Here is a 12,352-nt window from a genome sequence, read left to right on the forward strand (position 1 = left end):
TATCTCTTAAATTTTTGATACCTTTATATATTTCACATTTTCATGTGGTTTATATTTCTTAGCATATTTTTTGAAATATGTATGAATTTTCTGGAAGTCGGTTTCAGATAACACACTTTGTCAATTGTTACTTTGTTGTTGTCATATGAACAACTGAATTTCTCAAATTTTGTTAAGAAAAAAAAAAATGACATATATACCTACATATAAGACGGGCTTATATTCCTCTTTTGGGGTCCATCGGAGATTATATGCTTCCATTGATTGATTAGGTTTTGTTGCAGAGAGGAGCAAAAGAATCTATCTTTCTGGGTTTTGAAGATTCAGCTCTGTAATTCTTGCCAATCCCAATTGTAAAGTTTCGACCTTTACACGAAATTTGGGGTTTTTGCCCCAATTGAAGCTTCTTCACTGTTGAATTGGTAATGATCGTTTCTGGGTTTTGTTGGGTTTCTTGTTTAGTACCAGAAATGTAGCTGCTTTATGGTTTTTGTTACTCTCAGTGTTGTTTGTGTATTGCATGCTTATGAACTTGTGTGGTTGTGAATCCAACGATGAAACTATGGCATTTTGGTAGGAAAGTTCAGCTTTTTATGTGCTTTTGGCAATTGAGTAGGGGCAGTATGTTTAGTTTAAGATTCATGAAGTGATGGTGTTGCTGGGTTTTGCTGTTTCTCATTGAGTTGTGTTATGGTTTTTTTTGTTCAGGTTGTTTAGTAGGGAATTGCTGCTTGTTTTGTGAGAGTTTCCGATGACCGTTTGGTCATGAGTGGGTTCAGTTGGGGTAGCTGTCAATGGGCACCCCTGACAACAAATTTACCGAGCTAGTTGACATTTTCAAGTCTTGGATGCCAAGGAGAACCGAGCCAACCAATGTGTCCCGGGACTTTTGGATGCCCGATCAGAGCTGTAGGGTATGCTATGATTGTGATTCCCAGTTCACAGTATTTAATCGGAGGCATCATTGCCGCCTATGTGGCCGAGTGTTCTGTGCTAGGTGTACAGCAAACTCTATTCCTGCCCCGTCTGATGAGCCAAGAATTGGTAGGGAAGATGGGGAGAAGATTAGGGTCTGTAATTTTTGCTTCAAGCAATGGGAGCAAGGGATAGCAGCAGTTAATAATGGGCCCCCTGAATCTAGCCCTGGCCTCAGTCCATCGCCATCTACAGCAAGCTTGGTCAGCACCAAGTCAAGCTGCACCTTCCATAGTAGCAGCAGCACTGTTGGTTCTACCCCTTATTCGACTGGACCTTACCAGCGCGTGCCCTATAGTTCTGGTCTTAGCCCCAAACAATCTTGCCAAGATGATTCAGTTACTGGCCAGCAAGACAATATAACGTCTCAGAGGAGCATTAGTCCTGATGCTGCAATGGCAGAATCGTGTCCTGACCAGTTTGGCTTTTGCATGGACAGGTATCTTTTCCTTTCTCTTTAATTTTTTCTCGCCTGTGTTTTTTATTTGTGTTTGTAAGATATTTGTAAAGCTAGAATAAAGGACATTTATTGGGTTCAAAAAGAATAATGAGTGTCTCTTTTGGAAATATCATTTAAGACACTCTCTCTGCAGTTATCATTCAATTTACTTTAGTCAAAGAGAGTGTTTCAAATGATAGCTCGTGTTACGTATGAGATGTATACATGTTAAGTTATATGCACAACTGTATTTGTAAGAATCTTATGATTATTCATTTCCATATTCTTATATTTTTGTATATGGTTTTATGAGAGGTAATGCTTTTGTATTTGTACTTACCCTTTGATACCAGGAGTGATGATGAGGATGATGACTATGGTGTTTATCATTCAGATTCAGAATCAAGACATTTCTCCCATGCCAATGACTATTATGGTGCAATCAATAACGAGGAGTTTGATAGTGTGTATGAACCACAAAAAGTGCATTCTGATGGAGAAAACACAGATGCAAAAAGTTTGAACTCCTTTTCACCTGAGAAGTTTGATACACAGGGTGTAGTGGGAACAAAACTTGAGGAAGAATCAGATCATCATGATAATGGTGATGAATGTAAAACTTCTCCATATGACATGGAGACTACAAATGCAGAACCGGTGGATTTTGAGAATAATGGGCTACTATGGCTCCCGCCAGAACCCGAGGATGAAGAAGATGAGAGAGAAGCCGACTTATTTGATGATGATGATGACGATGAGGGTGGTGGGGGTGGTCGGGGTGGTGGTGCTACAGGGGAGTGGGGATATCTTCATTCTTCAAACAGTGTTGGTGGTGGGGAGTGTCGTACTAGGGAGAAGTCAATTGAGGAGCACAGGAAGGCGATGAAGAATGTGGTGGAAGGTCATTTTAGAGCTCTGGTGTCTCAGCTTTTGCAGGTGGAGAACCTGCCTTTGATTGATGAAAATTACAAAGAGACCTGGTTGGACATAATTACGTCTTTGTCATGGGAAGCTGCCACACTTCTTAAACCAGATACAAGCAAAGGGGGAGGAATGGATCCTGGGGGATATGTGAAGGTTAAATGCATAGCTTGTGGCAATCGGAGCGAGAGGTAACATTCTTGGCCTATAGTTAGGTATGCTTGAACTTTATGATATAGCTTAAGGTACATGCACACCAACTTCAGAATTCATAGCAACTTGTAGTGGATGTCTACAACTGTGAAGACTTGAAGTAACTAATTGATGGTTGTGTTACTGGTAAATATTTTCTAGTTGTCTGTTTGGTCACATGTGTTGCTCATTAGGTCATGAAAGTAGTTTGATGTTGCTATAGTTAACCATATCTCCAATTTGAAGAACTGCTTTCACAAGGATGGAAGTTTGCATTCAACATCTGAACTCTACAAAATATTGGAACTAGGAGAAAAGATACGGTATTTTTCATTCCGTTAGATACTTAGATGGATGATCTACTTGTTCAGTTTTGTCCTTGGGAGTTGTGCTGAATGGACACTCCACGTTCTTTCATGAATATGTTGTTACTTCATGTTTCCATCAGCGTCATTATTTATATGCTCTTTTTTGAAAATTACTATTTAGAAGACTTAGACAGCTTTTGATGTCATTCTGTAGCATGGTGGTTAAAGGAGTTGTTTGCAAGAAAAATGTGGCTCATCGGCGTATGACTTCAAAGATAGAGAAACCACGTTTCTTGATCCTTGGAGGAGCTTTGGAATATCAGCGTGTATCAAACCACTTGTCCAGCTTTGATACTTTGTTGCAGCAGGTTGTTTTTTGACCTTTGTTATTTTGCCATTTGTGAGTTAAAGCTCTGAATTTGTAGGGGTTTGACAAGGGATGGAACTCTGAATACGTTTTATGGCTCACGTTTTTGGCCTGTCTCTAGGATGCTGCTTCTTCTGAATTACTCATTATTTAATTGTTATTGTTTTCTTATTTTCAGGAAATGGACCATCTGAAGATGGCAGTTGCTAAGATTGACGCACATCACCCTAATGTTCTATTGGTGGAGAAGTCTGTATCCCGGTATGCTCAAGAGTATCTTCTTGCGAAAGACATATCGCTTGTTCTGAATATTAAGAGACCACTTTTGGAGCGAATCTCACGTTGCACTGGGGCACAAATAGTCCCTTCAATAGATCATCTTACATCACCAAAACTGGGGTATTGTGACATGTTCCATGTGGAGAAATTTCTTGAAGTGCATGGCAGTGCTGGGCAAGGTGGGAAGAAATTGACAAAGACTCTGATGTTCTTTGAAGGTTGCCCAAAGCCATTGGGTGTTACTGTAAGTCCTGAATACACATCACTCAGGGACACTTGAGTTTCAAATTATGCTGTTTTGAAGCTTCAACTTTTGGGTACTGTCATGTGTGTGAACCTTAGGCTAGGGCTTATTTTATTATTATTAATGTGAAACAAAACAGCTTATTATTTGAAACAAAAAACATTGTACAAGGATTCAGACAAGGAGTCTGCTTTAGATAGCTAAAGAGGGAAGCTAAGGATAGAGATTTAGCAGCCTACCTGTTAATGCTAACTCAAAATTCTTTTATTACAATTGCTTGCCAGTTAAGAATAACAGAAGAAAGAGTATAATTACTAAACACCATAGAAGCAGAAGCCCATAACGATGTCCAGAACTTAACTCTCATTCTAGTTATCTAGTAAAAGTATATTATCTGTCAGATATAGCATAGAGCCAGGGTTTGCAATCAGATTAGAGATCACTGATCAAGGATTTAATTTACTGTTATGAGCTTGAACCTGTGGTTTCTGGCATGTTTCAACTTCTGGAGCACTAACTGCCTTTGTTTCATTTTGCTCGTCCTTTTTTGTTTTTAAGGGGGGAAAAAAAGTTTAGTCAGAAGAGTTGAGAATATATATTGCTTTACTTTGTTTCAGATATTGCTGAAGGGTGCTAATGGGGATGAATTAAAGAAGGTGAAACATGTTGTACAGTATGGAGTTTTCGCAGCTTATCACTTGGCTTTGGAGACCTCTTTTTTAGCTGATGAAGGTGCTTCCCTTTCGGAACTTCCTCTGAAGTCGGTGATAACTGTATTGCCTGATAAACCCTCAAGTATCGACAGGTCCATTTCTATCATACCTGGTTTTAGTGTACCAGCAGCTGGCAAGCCACAGAGTTCCGATCCTAGAAGTGAACTGCAGAACTCAAATAAAGGCTTCATTTCAGATAGTGGCTCATTTACTACAGTTGCCTCCATTTTAAAGATCGAAGGCTCCAATCCGGTCCCCTTATCTAATGCTACATGTTCTCAGCCTTCTTCTGTAAAACATACCTCGAATCCTATAGAATATATCTCTCCCTTCACTTCCTTGTCTCCCCCAGGACAGGGTACGATAGACTTCTACCATAAAGAGCTTTCTTCAGTTTGTGCCTCTGAGGACATTCAGGATGTAAGTTCTAAAGAATCTTGTCTGGTCAAAACATCTAACGGAGGCGAGGCATTACGGGATAATTTGATCTCTAATTCTTTTAGCACCTCAGAGGCATTTGGACATGGTGGTGGAAACGGCAATGCTGATGGTGTTGCTTTAGCTGCAAATCTTAGAGAGACACCAGAGCTTCCATCCATAAAATATCTTACTGATAATCAGAATGAGGAGGTGGGATCTTCAAAGGAAGAGTTTCCCCCCTCACCATCAGACCACCAAAGCATTTTGGTTTCCCTATCAACACGTTGTGTGTGGAAGGGAACTGTATGTGAACGGGCCCATCTATTTCGAATCAAATACTATGGAAGCTTTGATAAGCCTCTTGGGAGGTTTTTACGAGACCATCTGTTTGATCAGGTATTTAGCACGTCTTGACAGTTACCTTTTCTCATTGTTAGTTATTTCTAATTAAAAATAATTTTATTGACAAACTCATAAGCGCATGTTCATGTGGGATATTCTGCTTGTTGATTTAGGGTTACCTCTGTCGTTCATGTGGGATGCCCTCAGAAGCGCATATTCATTGTTATACTCATAGACAAGGGAGCCTTACAATATCTGTTAAGAAGCTCCCAGAGACCTTCCTACCAGGGGAAAAGGAAGGCAAAATATGGATGTGGCATAGGTGCTTGAGGTGTCCTCGGACCAGTGGCTTCCCTCCAGCCACTCGTAGAGTAGTAATGTCTGATGCTGCTTGGGGTTTATCTTTTGGGAAATTCTTGGAATTGAGCTTTTCAAATCATGCAGCTGCAAACAGAGTTGCAAGCTGTGGTCATTCCCTGCACAGAGATTGTCTTCGGTTTTATGGGTATTCTTTTTTCTTTGTTCCTTTACAAAGTTGAGAACTGTTAAACTTACCAAACAAGTCACTACACCCCACCAAAGGAAAAGAATTTAGAAATTGATTTATTGTTAAAATACATGTATATTGGTCATGCTGGTTAAAGTTAGTAAGCTAGGTGAAAGGCTGTTAGGAAGGTTTCATAATAATATCAGGTCAAGGTGGTCTAGCAGAGTTCAAGCCTTCTTGTCCCATTTTCGGTTTACTTCTTTTAGGTTGAGTTTTTGAAAATTGAATTTCTCAGAAAATGAACCAGGTCAGTTTTGGCGAGAACCCAAAGTAGGTTTCCTTGACTACGTAGATATGTCTTCAACGTTTTCAAGTGCTAAGATTCAGTTTACATATTTTAATCTTCTTATGCTCTTGCTTTTAAACATGCAGCTTTGGGAGAATGGTTGCTTGCTTCCGCTATGCCTCAATTCATATTCACTCTGTTTGTCTTCCTCCACCAAAACTGGAATTTTACTACGATAATCAGGAATGGCTTCAAAAAGAAGCTCATGAGGTGCGGGTTTTGAATCTTAGTTAATACAGCATGGGATTCTAAATTGTCAATGCTAATGATGTTATTGATCTTCTTAAATAGGTGGGCAACCGGGCGGAGCTTCTATTCAATGACTTATGTAATGCTCTTCATCAGATTTTAGAAAAAATACCAGCTGCAGAGACACAGGATGGTGGCAAGAAAGTACCTGAATCAACTCATCAAATTGTAGAACTTGAAGGGATGCTTCAAAAGGAAAGGGAAGACTTTGAGGTAGTTTTCAATTTTCATGAATCCTCCCCAAAAAAAAAAAACAGGAAAAGGAAAAGGAAAAAAGTGATAAATTTGAGCAAGTTGTTTTTTGGGAAAGAAAAAAGTGAGAAGAAGTTCTTCTTTACTACACAATGAATTGACACTCCCCCTTCCAAAACAAGGGTTATAATATGAGCAAAGTTTTTTTAGGGAAAAAAATGGGATGAAGTTTTTCTTTAGTACACAACGCATGACAACTTTGAAGCATTTAATTGCCATCAATTCAAATCCCTACTGGAGGAATTGCATTATGTACTATTATCTAAGTGACCTTGATTGAAACAAAGGAGCTGTCATTGAAGCGTGTGTGTGTGTTTGTTTTTTTTTTTTTTTCCTTTTCATCTCTTAGAGAAATTTATATATATTCGGTATCTGGCTTCTCATTCAGGAATCATTACAAAAAGTGATAAAGGGGGAGGTGAAATCTGGCCAGCCTGCAATTGATATTCTTGAGATCAATAAATTACGGAGGCAGTTACTCTTCCACTCTTATGTTTGGGACCAGCGCCTTATTCATGCAGCCAGTCTAGGCAATCATAATCTTCAGGAAGGTTTAACCAGTTCCATTACCAAACTGAAGGAGAAACCTATTGGCACGGAGAAACCTGTCAAGATAACAGGAAAAGGTTTCAGTAGTAGTACATCTCTTCCGGAAATCAAGTCTGGTATAAATCTTATCCAAGGAGGGGATGCTGGCTACTTTAGCCAGAAGGGAGGGGTTCAGAACAGAACTGAAATGGGTCTGGACACAGATCATGGGAACGAGACCTCTGCAAATGTCTCTGATAAATCTGATCCTTTGGAGTCTGGAAAAATTGTACAAACAGGGCTCTCGGAAGATAATGAATGTTCAGCTGTGGAAAGTTTATCTGACACCCTTGATGCGGCTTGGACTGGTACAACACCTAGAGAGAATGGATATTCACTTCCTCATTCAACCATGGTAAAATCTTCAAATGTGGTCAAAAGTGTTGCCTCGGTGGCAGAAAATGGTACTGTTGACCAAGGTGGGGTACAGACAACTCGTTCTGTTAGTTCTGCATCTCCTGCTGTCACTAGTTCATTCAGTAAAAGTGTTTCCTTTAACACTCAAAAGCTCTGTATTGGTGACCAGAGTCCTGTCTATGTCACACGGTTCCGGGAACTGGAACGGCAAACTGGTGCCAGGTTGCTACTGCCCATCGGTGTTAATGATACTGTTATCCCTGTTTTCGACGATGAGCCCACTAGTGTTATTGCATATACCCTTGTCTCTCCTAATTATCATTTGCAGATTGCTGAACCTGAGAGATCAAAAGAAGCTCTTGATTCTGCAATCTCGTTACCGTTTTTTGATTCAGCGAATCTTCTCTCACTGAATTCTTTTGATGAGGCAGTATCTGAGAACTACAGAGGTCTTGGTTCTTCTGATGACATCATATCCATGTCACATTCACGGAGTTCTGATTCTCTAATGTCAAAGGATACACATGCTAGAGTATCCTTTACAGATGAGGGGCCCCTCGGTAAGGTGAAGTATACAGTGACTTGCTACTACGCGTCCCAGTTTGAGGCATTAAGGAAAGCATGTTGCCCTTCTGAATTAGATTTTGTTCGGTCTCTTAGCCGCTGTAAGAAGTGGGGTGCCCAGGGTGGAAAGAGCAACGTTTTCTTTGCTAAAACCTTGGATGATCGGTTTATCATAAAACAAGTCACAAAGACAGAGCTGGAATCATTTATCAAGTTTGCACCAGCTTATTTCAAGTATTTGTCTGATTCAATCAGTACTAGAAGCCCAACTTGCTTAGCAAAGATCCTGGGTATTTATCAGGTATTGTTGGTTGCTCTAAACTAAAATATTTGAAAAGTATTGCTTAACCTTTGTCTACCCTTGACCCACTTTTTGGATTCTTTGTACAACTTTGTAATTTCCAGTTTTCTTTTTCTGGTCCTTTCCTTGAAGGTGTCAACAAAGCTCGGTAAAGCAGGGAAAGAGACGAAGATGGATGTCTTAGTAATGGAAAATCTATTATTTAGACGCAATGTCTCACGGCTCTATGACCTGAAAGGATCTTCTCGATCACGTTATAATGCAGATACAAGCGGGAGCAATAAAGTGCTACTGGACCAGAACCTGATTGAAGCAATGCCAACGTCTCCAATTTTTGTGGGGAACAGGGCAAAGCGGCTATTGGAAAGAGCTGTCTGGAATGATACTGCATTCCTTGCTGTAAGTTGGTTCCGACTGCTTATTGTATTGAAAGGTTCATGAGATATTTTGCTTATTCTCATGGCTTCTACGTATTTTGCTACAGTCGGTCGATGTGATGGACTACTCATTACTGGTTGGAGTAGATGAGGAAAAGCACGAGCTAGCTTTGGGGATCATTGATTTCATGAGGCAATATACTTGGGACAAGCACCTTGAAACTTGGGTGAAGGCCTCAGGCATTCTCGGAGGACCGAAGAACACATCTCCAACCGTGATTTCACCCCAGCAGTATAAGAAACGTTTCAGGAAAGCTATGGCTACTTATTTTCTTATGTTGCCTGATCAGTGGACTCCTCAGATAATTGTCCAAAGTGGGTCGCAATCTGAACATTTTGAAGAAAATTCCCAAGCTCAATCTGAAGTCTTTTAATTGAGAACTCAACAACACTTACCTGTATAGATGAAATATAAGCCATCCTATTTTTGATGTTCAAATATAAAGTTGATATGCCTCATTTTCTGGTAGCCATATTTCTTTCATATCAAATATCTTTTCAAAGCATCAACATCAAATTAAATGGAAAAATACATTGTTTGCACATAAGTTTGTCCTAGCCTCAAATTCAATTACTCACAATATATCATGTTACATCAAAGAAAAAGAGAAGGAAAAAGAGGAAAGGGAACTGCCCATTTGACCCTCGGTAGAGTCGTACCAAGAACTCATTATTCTCAACTCTATGAAAACTTTTGCATAATTTTAGCTTAGTTTCTTGGCCCTAGTTCATGCCTTCCAAATTTGTGTAGTGGAAAGTGGAGAAGATTAGAGTCGGATTTTGTCATTGCCAATGGTTGCAACTGTATATCATGGTACTGGGACGTCATCAGATTTCGAGTGAAATCACAAGTTGAGGTACTTCACAGTATGGGAGTTCATACCAAATTCGAGCGATCTCGTCTCGACATGCGCATAGGAGCAAACAAAGAGGTCTCCAATATGCCTGAGATGGGGTCTTGGAGGTGCATCGGATGCAATAAATTGATGAGGTGGGAAGCCTCATAAGATGTTACGAGTTTTAACTTCGCGAGGTACTGAGGTAGATCAATCAACTTAGTTGCCTTTATAATAGTTCTGTGTTTCCTCCGAAGAGAGTTTGTAACTTGTTGTAGATCATGATCTCCACTAACACTATTGTATAGAAGACTAACCATTAGCTTATACCGTTTCATGCAAGAGTTGGAACATCGCAGAATTTTGTACACTAAACCAATTGTAATCTTAAGAATCTTGAGAAGAAATTAAATGTCAGAAATAAAAAACAAAAAAATAAACTGAATTGATTCAATGGTTTTCAAAAACAACTCTAGAGTAGAGTATCGAGTTGTGCCTGCAGGTCTTGAATAGAAGGCATCTTTATCATTCCTTGTATCTCTTCAGGTGAATATTCGGCCTTGAGGAGGGACAGTACTTGTACATGGGCTTCAACAATATTTGTCCTAAATAAAAAGGGAAAAAAATACGTCAAAGTTTTGTGTATTGATAACCAGAGAAGTGTACTCTGTACATGTGAATTTGCACTTACTGTATTGGTTTGAATAGAATTTTCCGCGTTTCTGAGTTCTGCAGATAAAGCTTCATTTTCCTCATTACCATTGGCAACTCTTGTTGAATAGCAGTGGTTACCTGTTCCAGATATATGGTACAGATCAACTTTTGTTACATTGATTGATTATGAGAATTCCAACATCTCAAACAATACCAATAATTTTCATGTGACACAAAAAATATATACCAGACATAACGTTAAGTAGCCCTCAACAACACAGTACTCCCCAGAAGTAAAAGAAAATGAGATTAATATAAATCCATACCTTTTGAACAAGTTCAGCTACTTTATCCGGAGTTGCAAAAGCTTGATCTTTGAGTGGTTTAGCCATAACCAACTCTCCCTTTTGATTCTGGCTGCCTGACATTGCAACTTTCACAGCTGTGACCTATACAAAAGCACAAGAAGACTTTAAACTTTAGTGAACTTCTCAAATGGAGGTGTAGAATGCATGTATGCTTGTATGATGTTGCCTTCATTCAACTGAGAAGGACAGGAAGTATCCCTTTCTCATCCCCCAAAAACCACAGAACCAAAGTGAAGGCAGCATATTATCCTATGAATCTCAATATAATGCCATACACGCATACAATTTGTTTGCTTGTATGAAGTGCATTTGTCCAGTTGTCCCAGGGGTAGTCCACTATCATCCCAAAAGGCCACCCAACCCATGTGAAATTCTTTTTAAGAAGGGTTGGAATTTACAAGTACAGATTGCTAACATGTTAAAATGAAGAATTGAAATTTGTTTAATCCTTGTGGTTTGAAGTCGACATCTGTTTAGTCCTTGTGGTTTTATTTTAATCTAAATGGTCCTTAAAGTCTCAATTTTTCATCCAAATGGTCATTTCGTCAATTTTCTCACTTAAATTGCTGACGTGGCCTAGGTCTATTTGGATGAAAAATTGTGACTTTAAGGACCATTCAGATTAAAATAAAATCAGAAGAACTAAACAGATTAAAAATTATGACTTTAAAGACTATTCAGATTAAAATAAAACCACAAAGACTAAACAGATGTTGACTTCAAACCACAAGGACTATATAGTATTTTACCCTAAAATGAAATTGATTTCAAGTTACAAGAAGCAGTCATATATAGGTCGCAGAGATGAAATGTTAGATATATGATTCTAATGTTATGGTGCATGAATTCTTCTCATATCACCACTGAGCTTAGAAAATTTGTTCTAAAATTTGTGGTTTATTGTACATTAAATTGTTACAAAGTTGTCCGGCCATCATTTTGCAGGGGGAAAAGACAAACCTTAGTAACAAATGAAAGCATGGGATCCACAACTAGCTTCGTGACCGACATTATGAATTCCTCACAGGTGGCTTTTAGGCTTTTCTCCAGTTCCTGCAAGTAAAGATAGATTGAATCACTATTAAAACCCTTGCCAGAATATAAATCGAAGTGAAACTAAAATAAGCAAAACCTTGCTCTGAGATCCTAATATCTAATCTAAAAGGTTGCCACAGAATAATTATATTATCAAACATAACATAATGCAACGGGGCATACAAATGTTGCCAAAGTATATGCTAGATTCTTGACTAAAAAGGCAAACTGACAAACCTTCTTGGCATCTATCTGACTTTCCAAAACACGGGGAGACAAGGTTCTTGCCAGTGAAGTTGTCCGGGACCAGTCAAATAGAGAGGCTTGACCTCTAAGAATCCGCCGTAGATGCTCCTGGAGGGTGAGGTATAAAAGTAATTAAGATCTTCAATTACATCATTGCATTCAAGCCGGGGAGGATATACATTGATATAATATATATATATATACACACACACACAGCTGATCAGGTGCGGACGTCCGCACCAAAGTTTTGGTGCGGATTTCCATTTTTGCACCACTTCCCGATCGAATTTCCTCAAACTTCCTTCTAGACATATCTAGATCATCTTGTGTAGATCATCTCTGCAAAATTTCAGCCAATTTGGTGATCGTTAAGGCCCTCAAAATACGAAAAACAAATCGACGGCCTGTATTCTGTCCGGTTCAGGTATATAA

At 39.1% G+C, this 12,352-nt stretch overlaps 2 protein-coding genes across 2 annotated transcripts in view; one reads left to right on the forward strand and one right to left on the reverse strand.

Annotated features, from left to right (window-relative positions):
* The first annotated feature begins 277 nt into the window (after positions 1-277).
* LOC101308998 (1-phosphatidylinositol 3-phosphate 5-kinase-like) lies at positions 278-9,300 on the forward strand. Its single transcript, XM_004287630.1, has 12 exons — positions 278-422; positions 709-1,414; positions 1,768-2,526; positions 3,050-3,203; positions 3,381-3,725; positions 4,343-5,254; positions 5,374-5,705; positions 6,120-6,243; positions 6,325-6,495; positions 6,923-8,344; positions 8,477-8,743; positions 8,829-9,300. The coding sequence occupies exons 2-12, from the start codon at positions 795-797 to the stop codon at positions 9,153-9,155; spliced, it is 5,433 nt and encodes a 1,810-aa protein (XP_004287678.1). The 5' UTR covers positions 278-422; positions 709-794; the 3' UTR covers positions 9,156-9,300.
* A 617-nt stretch (positions 9,301-9,917) lies between these two features.
* LOC101298463 (conserved oligomeric Golgi complex subunit 3-like) overlaps positions 9,918-12,352 on the reverse strand; it is a 7,996-nt gene continuing 5,561 nt past the window's right edge. The window contains exons 21-25 of the mRNA XM_004288967.1: positions 11,912-12,028; positions 11,600-11,692; positions 10,598-10,720; positions 10,309-10,409; positions 9,918-10,222 (exon numbers count right to left, since the gene is read on the reverse strand). Coding sequence (XP_004289015.1) covers positions 10,090-10,222; positions 10,309-10,409; positions 10,598-10,720; positions 11,600-11,692; positions 11,912-12,028 — 567 coding nt within the window. The 3' untranslated portion in view covers positions 9,918-10,089. The remainder of the gene's footprint in view (positions 10,223-10,308; positions 10,410-10,597; positions 10,721-11,599; positions 11,693-11,911; positions 12,029-12,352) is intronic.

The sequence above is a fragment of the Fragaria vesca genome, linkage group LG1, assembly GCF_000184155.1.
Source record: "Fragaria vesca subsp. vesca linkage group LG1, FraVesHawaii_1.0, whole genome shotgun sequence".
Lineage (NCBI taxonomy): Eukaryota > Viridiplantae > Streptophyta > Magnoliopsida > Rosales > Rosaceae > Fragaria > Fragaria vesca.

Bases quoted from the DNA above. Each gene is read 5' to 3' on its own strand.
- LOC101308998 (XM_004287630.1), top strand. From the start codon at position 795: ATGGGCACCCCTGACAACAAATTTACCGAGCTAGTTGACATTTTCAAG. The intron at 1,415-1,767 runs GTATCTTTTCCT...CTTTGATACCAG, and splicing joins TTTGGCTTTTGCATGGACAG to GAGTGATGATGAGGATGATG. The intron at 8,345-8,476 runs GTATTGTTGGTT...CTTTCCTTGAAG, and splicing joins AGATCCTGGGTATTTATCAG to GTGTCAACAAAGCTCGGTAA.